The sequence below is a fragment of the Vidua chalybeata genome, chromosome 1 (assembly GCF_026979565.1).
Source record: "Vidua chalybeata isolate OUT-0048 chromosome 1, bVidCha1 merged haplotype, whole genome shotgun sequence".
Lineage (NCBI taxonomy): Eukaryota > Metazoa > Chordata > Aves > Passeriformes > Viduidae > Vidua > Vidua chalybeata.
In genome coordinates this window covers 139,999,604-140,011,273 of record NC_071530.1, presented here as the reverse complement: position 1 = coordinate 140,011,273, position 11,670 = coordinate 139,999,604, and the positions used below count along the sequence as shown (strand labels likewise).

Below are 11,670 nucleotides of genomic sequence, written 5' to 3'. Positions count from 1 at the left end.
TCATTTACAGCTAGCAGTGAAGATAAGAGTGCTCAGAATACCACTAGCTGTCTATGCACTCTAATCTAGGGAGCAGTTTGTAGATGTCTCTATGTAGAAGTACCTTAGGAACAGAAGCAAGAGGTTGCACATAAAAGAGAATTTTCCTCTGCAAATCACCTGCAAATTCTGGAAAGAAATTATGATTATTATTTGACAAGGCTATACAAAAGCCAGTAGGAGACTATTGTACTCTAAGTTCAAGGAGAGTTATAGTGGCACAGGATGGGAAACCTATGGGTATATGGCAGCATCTTTGTAGAAGAGGTACTACAACAATTTGTGCTACCTGAAGTACAGTGTCTGCTTCAACCCCTGCTTTTAAAGCTAAGCATTGCATTTTCAGTGTGTCCTTATTAAACTTGAGTTTCAACAGTACTGGAAATTCACAGCTCCCATGGCCAAATATGAGAGTGGATACCTAACTGCAAAACAGCTATTTTCCTAGAGGACATTCAGTTTGACAGTTATAGCTACTCCCTTCTGAATATTTCAGAGTTTTCCTGAGGAATTGCAAGTACAAAGATTAGGTAGCTATGCATGAAACACTGTCTTTATAGTATAAATTAATTGTATCATTGATTCCCATTATATCCTTTGACATTCTTAAATTGTCTCTTGCATTAGTGGCTCCTTTTAAAAATTAAGCTATAAATATTTATTTATGTACAAGTTTGGAGAGAAATCTCATGGCTTAAAATCACTCAGCCTCTCTGGAACATTAATGATATTTGTATCTACACTGTGAATATACAAAGGGAATTACTGAATTGGCAGATATTGTTTTCTGTTTTTGTAAGTAACACATATAAGTGAAAAATAAAAGACACATCACTCACCAAAGACATTTAAAAAGGGTGATCTATGAAAACCTTTAATGATAATTTTATTGTAAAAGGTTAGTAGGTCACTTTATTTGAAGAGTGGTGTTGTCTAAATGTATTTATGTATGTGACATACAAGTGATTTTTCACTTACACAAGTGGTCTAGTTCCAATTGCGCACTGGGAAGAAAATGCTCATAATTGCAACACTTGATTTCTCAGTCTGTCTTGCATTAAACAAACACTTTTGCAAGACATATTGTTTCTCCTGTCTCTAAAATTAAAATAATATCTTTAAAAATTAACATTAAAAATTAGTATTTGATTCCCAGAATTATCTGAAATTATTAGAGCATTACTCTATAATTTGGTAAGAAAAAGGAAACCTCCATGCATTATAGCTATCAGCACAGAAGAAGAAAGGAGTCAATAGCTTCCTCTTCCTAAACTTCAGACTATTCTCATTTGCTTATATCTATGTTAGTACATCAAGTCAGTGCAGAGAGTGTCTCTGGTCTGAAGGCCAAGAGGCACCAAATTCACATCTCATGCTATTCTCTGAACTACACTGGGGCAGTTTTCTCAGAGATCCAGACCATGCTAAGGGAACAAGCTGACCATTAAACCAGTAATTCTGGGACAGCATTTGACACATTCCTAGCACTTTAGTCATTAGTGAGGGTATGATCAGAAAATAGAGAAAAAAAAAATAGGAAAAACACTTTGAAAAACAGTCCTGCTGCATGACCTTTTCATTCCAAACCTCGTCCTGAATGTAATCTCATAGAAGAAGGTACAGCTGGCCACACCCACTCATATTTCAGATGCTGCTGTGACACCATGTCTTTTTAATTCTGAAAGTTTTATTTTCAGCTTCTATGCAGACATAAATGCAGACAATTAAGTACTGATACACCTAAGTGGATTATTGCATCATTGTGTGAATGAAATGACTTCCATGGGACTAGTTGTGGAACCAGTTGTGGTCAATACCATACACATGGTATTTGATCTTGAAAAAAGATAATGAAAATAATTTATCTTTAGGGAAATATAACAGGAAAAATATTATAAATATTGCACTGATTTAATGTTCCAATTAGCTTAACTGCTACTTGAATTTAATTAAATATTACATTGCTTGAAGATGTCCATAAGTGATTTGCAAATGTACATGCACAGAGGAATGGCACTAATTTGAGTGATTAAGGCTTAAAGATTTATTAGAGGATCTTGCAAGATCTACAGTAACCCAAATGAGATCACAGAAGACAGTAAGTCTTACAAAAATGCGTGTCTTTTAAATGAAGCTTTTACTGCTGATGCCAGGGTTCGTTTTTTAATTTCTGGTTTCTTGCTTCATTCTACACTGTTGTATTCATGCTATTCATTCAAGATATCTCTTGAAATGCCTCATTTCCGTGAATAATCTTACATTTCCCCTGGCACTTTGCAGGAAGCAAGGTGCTCTGTTATATTTAAAATTCTCTGCCCTCTGAAGTGCATGAGCGTTTGACACTGACTGTTGTGGGATGTCTCGGAGCATATGCAGCACTGTGTGCAGACAAACTCCAATTTAATTGGAAATTATACATTTCATAGCTTAATTCTTTACTTTCCATACTTTCTTCCAAAATACAAAATTTCATTGCAGACACAATTTGAATACCTTTGTCACACTGAAGAGGGAAAGAATTAATTAAATCCCAGATTGTCAGTCAAATTGAGAACACAATATGGAAATCTCTGTTAAACAGAAGGCAAGTAGCTGTGCTCAAATTGTGATAGAGACTAATGTATCTTGTGAATCAAGATGCCATCTCCAATCTGTAACATAATGAAATGCACAGATTTCTCCCTGCCCCCATTCCCACTCTTTTTGCTCCAGTCTGAAGTGCACTCTGTAATGCATTATTAAGCCAAATTCTGACCCAGTTTCTTAATTATCTGTAACCTACAGAGAACTTCTAGCAGAATATTAACTAAGGCAAGAGATGAACCCATGATGGTATTAGAGAGAATCATCAGCAATTTGCTAAGAAAATCCTTCAATTTTAATATTTTACTTAGCCTAACATGCAGAATTTATATTCTAAAGGGGCTAAGCCACCAAAACAACCTAGGGGGAAAAAAGAGAAGAAGGAAAAAAAAAAAGAAAATTTAAAAAAAATAGACATTAAATAGAAATAATTGGAGAAGCATTCCTGGATTCACAAACTCAAAATACTTATAGCATACTGAAACATTCCTAGAACAACAAGATTGTTTCCAACTGTACTGAGTGGATACCATGGACAGTTATTACAATCGAATATAACATTGTATGCCCAGCTATTTATTTTGGATGACCTGTAAAATGTAACCTGCTGTGGCATATACATGTGTTCCAAAATTTTGGGGAGTACAATCGGGATTCAGAACTGTCATAGATGACAGTTTGAACAAACCTTCCAAACACTCTGGTGCCTGGTTAGTATCGAGTAAGCAGCTGCAGTTTTATACCTCCCTGCACTGCTGCACATTAGTGGAATATGAGAAGTTTTCTGGGTGAAAATACAGCCACAGATATACAAAACCAGAAACAAAGAACTCAAGGACTTCTTCCTACAAAGCTGCAGGAATACATGAGTTTGAAGACTTGCTTTATCTCTGAAGTAAAAGTGTTTGAGTGAATGAAAAACATACTGAAAGAGCAATTTTTTTAGTGAGAACAATTTTTAATACAAAACATGTTTCAAAATTATTTGAGGAAAAATACTTTCCCCACCCCAGAATCTGATGATTTGTGGTATGTGCATATAGAAAGTCAAGCTTTAATTGTAAAATTCAGACAGCAAAGAAAGTCTGCAAAGTGTATGATTTTGTGGAGCAGGATATATTCATTCTGTTCAAAGATCAAAGAAAACCAATGCAGTCCCCTTATCACTGAGTTGAAGAGTCACCTAACTGCAGAATTCAGAATTTTTATATATGTTTTTAAAAAATACTTCTTTCATGAATTTATCAATGAAAAAATCCTACTGTTTGAGAAACAATAAGAGTCAGTTAAATACAATGTTTTGTTTGTAACAGTGTCAAATGCAGCTCATGAGGGAAGCTGATTCTTTGCAAAACATCAGATGATTGGAAAGTGCTCATAAGCTTCTTGTACATTCAAGCACATTGCTTCAATTTGAAGTCTGCTTTTGCTACAGGAGAATCTGGATGCATCATTCCTTACGCTAACACTGTGAATTTCCCACTACAACCTGCCAAATATTCTTCTGGGAATTAAGGTTCTTCTCCGAAGTGATGAATAGTAAGACTGAGGCGCCTTTCCTTTACAGGTATGGAAAAAAACCTCAAAATCAATATATTATACTCAAGCACCTAATCCAGCACACAAGCATTGAAACCAGAAGACCAATTTTCAAAGGCAGTTTTTGTAAAAGACCACACGTTTTTCCATTTTCTTTCTAGACTAACCCATGTAATCAGTAAGGCCCAAACATTCATACCAGACTATCCTCTGGAGAGCACAGACACCTTTTCCCATGCATTTGCAGTTCATTTGTGTTTGATTGTAATCAATCCAGGATTTAGTCAGCTGTCCCTCAGCCCAAGGAGAGAGCAACTGTGACTGCACGTGCTCCCGGGACAAAGCTGGACACCAGGACAATGTTTATTAATGTCAGTATCTCATGGAAACCATCTGTGACACCCTGACCCCACAGTGCTTGGCTCTTTCACCTCCTGAAGTGCTTTGATCCAGCATTGGACTGTGAGGAAATATGCACAGCCTCTTAGGCTGGAACCCATTCTGACCGATGCAGCCATGGCTGGACAGACCACCTAAAGGCCCTGGTCTTGTCTCTGTTGGGCACAGAGAAGTCCATAGTGAAAATAAGCTGGTAGCTATTGTTCACATCTTAGCATAATCACCAGTGCTATTATTAAAGGAAAGAGAGCCTCCTCCCATAAAAGCAAAATCATCTGTTTAGACACAGCAACATTCTGCTGCCTTGTGTCATAACACTCCATGGCTGTTGCTATTTGTCTCACAAAGTGTCCAGTAACAGGGATTTTGTGTTTTCTCAGGCCTCTATTTCTTCCATCACTTCCATCACAATTGTTCGAGGGCCAGTGAGGATGAGGTTGCTTACTGTCCTGTAATCCACATGGAGAACATTGAGGCCGTTGACAGACACGACAAATTGGCAAACCTGAGGAGAAAGCAAGCAGCAAAATGAGTTATGCATTAGACTTTATTTTGTTAGGTTAATTACACAGAGGTACTATCAACTCCTGGGCAGAAAAAACCTCCAGAACTCCTCACATCATCTCACTTGGTACTCTTAAAAGCTCCCACCTTTCTTAGAATTGATCTGGCAAGTTAATTTTCCTTTTTTTTTTTTTTTTTAAGCCACTTCAACTTTCAAATTGGTGGAATTCAACTTTCCAGTCTTTGAACTTTTGAGGTTCATCAATCGTTTATCAATATTAATCGTTTTTTCTTACAGCAATGTTATTTTTTCTTGTATCAGTGATTATTTTATGGTATCAATGGTGCTTTGCAAACAATACGGCATCCAGCTAAGGGGTCTGCAGCACAGGAAGGACAACTGTTGGAGCAAGTCCAAAGGAGGCCACAAAGATGATTAGAAGGATGCAGCACTTCTTCTATAAAGAACTAAGGCTGAGGGAATTAGGGCTGTTCAGCCTGGAAAAGATGAGATTTCTGGGTGACCTTATTGTGGCTTTCAGTGCCTAAAAGGAGCCTAGAAGGAAAACGGAGAGGGACTATTTCCACACGGGCCTGGAGTAACAGGTCAAGGGGGAAAGGCTTTAAGCTGGAATAGAGTTGGTTTGGATTAGATATCAGGAAGAAACACTTTATTATGAGTATGGTGAGGCACTGGCACAGGCTACTCAGAGAAGCTGTGGATGCCCCATCCCTGGAACTGTTTAAGGCCAGGTTGGATGGAGCTTGTCCCTGCTGGTGTCCCTGCTGACAGCAGGGGGTGGGAATGAGATGGTCTTTAAGTTCCCTTCCAAACCAAACCATTCTATGATTCAATGAGGACAGCTCTGGCTATTGCAGTCTGTTATCTTTAGTTTCTCTTAAACACTTAGAAATCATTTTAGTCAGCTCTTGGTAATCACAGTAAAAATATGCACCATGTTCCAGGCTCAGGGCAAGGTCTGGATGATGACTTTACTAGATTCAGTGCCAAAACCTCCAGTGGTATAACATGAACCAAATGGACCCAAATTTTAAGAAATAATATCATGGAAGATGAAGTCAGTACTAGGACAGATTAAAATGTGATTGCCATGTGATTGGTTTTAATTTCCTTCACCAAGTATGGCTTATTAATTAATTTCAAATATGCTAGTATTTTGTTTGCAAAAGCTATAACAAACATTGGAGGTTTTGTACGATCATAGGATATTTTCAAGCAAAATATTCTTACTAGAAATATACTGACCAATATCATTGTATATCTTGAAACACACAGAGAAAAAGTCACATCAACATTGTAAAAAATGCAGGAAAAGAAAGATAATACTGATTCCTCAAAGACATTAAGACTTCTCTGTATCTAATCATAACATTACTGTGTTTAGCAAAAAGGTCAAAAAGTGCGTGTAGTGTCTAGATCTGTATTTTTAATGATAAAAATATGGAGCCTAAGTGAATTATAATATTGTTGAGATGTTTCAATGGAAATAATACATTCACTATAAGGCTATCTTACCCATAAGTCAGCTTGAATCTGTAAGAAAGAAGCTATGAAACAAGTATTGCCAGCAATTTTCATGCTTTATTTTATATGGACACTCTGGATCAGTTGTGGGGTCAATTTTATGAGGTTCAACAAGGCCAGGTCCTAGGTCCTGCACTTGGGTCACAATAACCCCATGCAGTCCTACAGGCTGGGGAAAAGTGGCTGGAAAGGTGCCCATTGGAAAAGGACCGGGGGGTGCTGGTCAACTGGGACCGAACATGAGCCAGTGTGTGCCCAGGTGGCCAAGAAGGCCAATGGCATCCTGGCCTGGATCAGATACAGTGTGGCCAGCAGGACCTGGGCAGGGATTGTTCCCCTGTACTCAGCACTGGTGAGGCCACACCTTGAATGCTGTGTCCAATTCTGGGCCCCTCACTACAAGAAGGACATTGAGGGGCTGGAGCACATCCAGAGAAGGGCAACAGAGCTGGGGAAGGGTCTGGAGCACAAGTCTTATGAGGAGCAGCTGAGGGAGCTGGGGGTGTTTAGCCTGCAGAAAAGGAGGCCCAGGGGAGACCTTACCACTCTCTACAACTCATTGGAAGGAGGCTGTACTCAGGTGGGGGTCAGTCTCTTCTACCAGGTAACAAGTGACAGGACAAGAGCAAACAGCCTCAGGTTGAACCAGGGGAGTGTTAGTGCCAGGTCTAGTTGACATGATGGTGTTCGGTCATAGCTTTGACATGATGATCTCAGTGGTCTTTTCCATCCTATTTGATTCTGTGATATGAGAAAAAATTCCTTCACAGAACAGGCAGTCAGACATTGGAACAGGCTGCCCAGAGAAGTGATAGAACCACCATCCTTGCGAGTGTTAAAAACCCCATGTGGACGTGGCACCTGGGAACATGGTTTAGTGGTGAACACGGCAGTGTCAGGTTGATGGCTGGACTTGATTCTATTAGACCAAACAGTCTTTTCCAGAAGTAACAATTCTATCCATCTATGATTTTTCATTTTTCCTATTTAGACAGAAGCACAAGATAGAAATGGATGTGAGAGAAGTGGGAAGCTGCTCTGGCATCCTCCAATGCTAGCTCTAAAGCATATTTTCTCACATGCCAAGTCACTTAACTTTTGTGTACCGGTAACTTCCCTCTCAAGTAAAGTGTGTGGTGAAACTCAATTTGTATTTCTGCAAAATGGACAGAATGTAGCTATCAATTTAAGAAAAATTATAGAGGAAGCAAGCCCAATCCAAAAATGTAACATTTCATAAAAAATATCACCAATGTCTTTAATCTCTGCTATTTAGAGCCTCTGCACTGGAAGAGTGGCAGCAGCAGCTCTTGAAGGGATGGTAGACTCTTGCACCTTACTCCTTACCCTCAGAACTCCTCTGCAGAGCTGAAGGTCCTGGAAGTAGCCTTATTGGTAGCCTAAATGATCACCAAAGTATTGCAATCAGTGATATAACTGAGTAAACTTCCATGGCAGTAATCTTTCCTATATATGAATATTTCAGCTGCAAGTAGCATTGGGAAAATGGTTCAGTTTTTGCATGCAGACAAATCCTTCTAAATGTTAAGGTTTTTTGTTGAAAAGGTTACCCATCATCTTCTGCAGTATGTCCAATTAGTATTTAACTGGCATGTCTATTTAGTTTAAAATGCAGATTATTGCAGTATCTGTAGGTCTCAACTTCCAGTGATATTTCCTAATACTTTCTATGGCTTTCCAAGATTGTATCTAAATTATTACTAAATTATAGCTCTGGCTCTAAAATAATATTTGGGTTGATTTAAAACAGACCAGCAGAAAAAACATTGTCTCTTCTGGCTTAAAGCAATATTTGGAAGTTGAATGGCTGATCTTTGTTTTGCTGTTGCATATTCTCAGACTTCTTGAGTTACTGGAATCCCAATGCATGGGACTCGTGTTTGGCCAGGTTCAATGGACAAATCTGCATGCTGGATCATGGCACGAGCATTCAGGGGCATTTGGGGAACGCCCCTGCCAGAGGAACACACTTTCAGACCAGTCAGTGACCCACACCAGGGCTGCAATGGTGTAAATGCAGATGGTACAGGCACAACGTGAACAGCAATCTGGATGCCAAAGAATGAATTTCTTGTGGAAGACAAGAGCTGACACGTCTGCATTCTCAGTGTGTTTGTTTTATCACATGCCCTTGGCGGTACGGTTAACCAGCAATGCGTACGGCTGAGAACAGCCCCCTTCGTGCCCTCCTTTGCAGTGGATCCACATGGCTTATTAGCTTCATCATTCCCAGTGGAGAGGATTAGATGCAAGAAGTCCACCCAGGCCACATGAGAAGAGAAATGCAGATGGGAGGGCAATACACAGAAGAGCACAATCCCATCCTAAAACTTCAGGAAAAAACCCGTGAGGAACAGGAGATGGTAATAAAGGGCCAACTACCCTGGGGGTAGAAAGCTCTCTCCATAGTAATTGCTTGACCAGTGCTCCTGAGGGCTGAGTCTCTGAAAATCCCTGGCTCCCTCATGAAGAAATGTGGAGCCATTTGCTGTGTGCTCCAATCATGGTGAGGAGAAAGAGGCTTGCACAGTCCTGAGCCCTTTGTTGCGCTGACTGCCCTCAACTCATTCAGTTTTCCTCTTCCCACCCTGATTTCCCATTCAGCAGTACATCCAGCAAGGGGAAATGAAATGCAGTGCTGCTTTGTGCATTTTAGTCATCATCAATCCTGCTCCAAAAATGCTCATATTGTGCATTGCTCTACTGAAGTTAGAAAACAAGCAAGAGCAAGTGAGCACTCACTCACCAGCCCTGACTGAATATGTCAACCCATATATTATTATCTCAGGAATTTTCTTAAGGAGACTGGTTTACAAAAACACAATGATTTAATGTTACATTTATAAAAACACATTTCAAAAAGCTGTAAGTGCTCAGCTCATAGCTGCAGCTGTTAAGGGCTTTGTAACTACAAACATGTAAATTATTTCTGTTGGTTTCCACACATCAGTAACTATAATAGATGATAAGCTACAGTTAAAAGAGCCTCAAAGAACCTTTTATTGCTCATTTCCTCATTGCTCTCCAAGGAGCTTGACAGGAGATAACCATCCCTTTTTATCCCTCAGACTTCAAGAAATGACACAGCCCAGAATAAATTCCGACCATTTTGTTGGTCAGGATGTGGTGATCTAAAAACCACAGAACTAATAATAGTTAAATAAAGCAACACTCAAATGAAAAAAAAAAAAAAACCCTCCCTTAACAGATTTCAAATATTTAAGTATTCCAGCAATAAGCATTTATTGTTGAGTATTTCAATTTCCCGCCATAGGAAACAGCAGCTCATGGAAGCAAGAATGGCAGAAAAAGCACCTCTGTCTTTCTGTGGGTTTTCCATGATGCATACAGAAGGTTTAACCAAATCCAGGTGTCCCCATAAAAGGATAAACTTCAAGTTCAGGCTTACATTTGAACAAAAAGGATCTGGGAACCTGTAGTTTAAAGAAGTTAGCAAAGATTCGTCATGCCATTTATCATCGGACTGAAGATGGCAAGAAGAGGCGAGAATAATTTGTTACCGTAACATTTACTGGCCAAAATCAGGATTGTGCTGTACTTGGAAACGTACAGCCCTTCCTCCCCCTCACTGGTAATTGCTCTTTCCTCCACGGCAATTTTTGGCTGCCTGCCCCTCCTCGGTCTTGCCAAGCTGCCCTGCAGATGTACATCCACACCCCTTGATTTTCCTGCTGGGACAACTGCCTGCTGGCCAAACCAAGGCCCCTTCCCTTGCAGGGGGCTGCCTGCACCAGGGCTGGACAGCTGAGCTGGTGTTGATCAGGACCCGAGCTGAGGATGACTGTGGGATCCTTCTAAGGGATGTCAGAGACTGGCTGCAGGCATGGGTGTGGAATTGCGCAACTGCCTTAAAGCCAATCCTTAAATAAAAACATGGCATACCTGTCACTAATTCTTTGTTAGTTCTGCCTCAGGATGACCTTAATATTTATAAATGCTACAGGAATGTTCTCAGAGGATAGGCAGCTAGCCTAGATCCTTGGATATTCAGATGCTGTTTGCACTGTGAGCTTTTGTTAGCTTTCCCTGTGGAGCCAAGCCTTGCTTGATGGGCTTTTTTAATACAATATGTTTAAAAATCCTTTTAAAATGTTCTTTCTTTTTCTAGGCACACTTTTTAGAAGGGTGTTGTGAAAGTTTATGAAGAGCTGGAAATTCCTACTGCAGACTTTGACTTAAGTGGTCATTGCTGTTTGGGACAGCCCTAAAAAGACATTTAAATTTATGGATGCAGTGAGTCCAACTGTTCATCTCTGGTACAAAGCAAGTAGCAACCATGCACGGTCAATAGATAATATATCTCAAAACAGTAGGATAAGACCATGATTATATGGCCACCTTAATTTGAGATAATTAAAAAAAAAAAATGTTCAGATTAAGAGGAATACAACTGCCAGGAGGCAGTGTGGCAGGGGATGGTGGGGGACTGTCCTTTCCACAGCAGCAAACGTGCGTGCCCCACTCCAGCAGCTGCAGGGGGTGAGGTGATCATTCTCTAAGGATTTATCATTTACATTTCAGTGCCAGTATCAGTGTCTGGAATTCACTCTGCTTTTTTTGTTTGTTTGTTTCATTGATTGACTGTGGAGTTTTAATTAAAACCATTTTAATGGTTTTTTGGTGTTTTGTTTATTTGTTAACTACTCTTTAAGAAAGTACAAACGCCACTGAAATTGCAGATCAAATATTACAAAGCAACCAATATTACCAAATATAATGCGGGCTTGAAGTTCTCAAATTCAAAGCTAGATTATGCAATGACACAGTAAAGACAGCGGCAAAAATACTGGTTTTCAGCAGTACTGAGACTTTTCCCCATTATCTAGGCAGCAATGGGAATATTCACGGTCTAAAACTGCAAAGCACAATGCCAGTGCACCCGAGTTTTCTCCTTCAACAGCAACAAGGTCAACCAAACAAAAAGGTTGGATGGGCTGTTTGGTACTGATAGCAGCTCTGGCATCAGCAATTAACAGCATAAAGAGATGTTGAAAACACTGCCACCAATTAATTTCCAC

At 39.7% G+C, this 11,670-nt stretch overlaps 1 protein-coding gene across 1 annotated transcript in view; it reads right to left on the bottom strand.

The window, feature by feature from the left end:
• Positions 1-882: 882 nt before the first annotated feature.
• The window catches only part of DEPTOR (DEP domain containing MTOR interacting protein), a 77,876-nt gene continuing 67,088 nt past the window's right edge, over positions 883-11,670 (bottom strand). Inside the window, exon 10 of the mRNA XM_053965507.1 lies at positions 883-5,065. Within this exon, the coding sequence (XP_053821482.1) occupies positions 4,937-5,065 (129 nt within the window). The 3' untranslated portion in view covers positions 883-4,936. The remainder of the gene's footprint in view (positions 5,066-11,670) is intronic.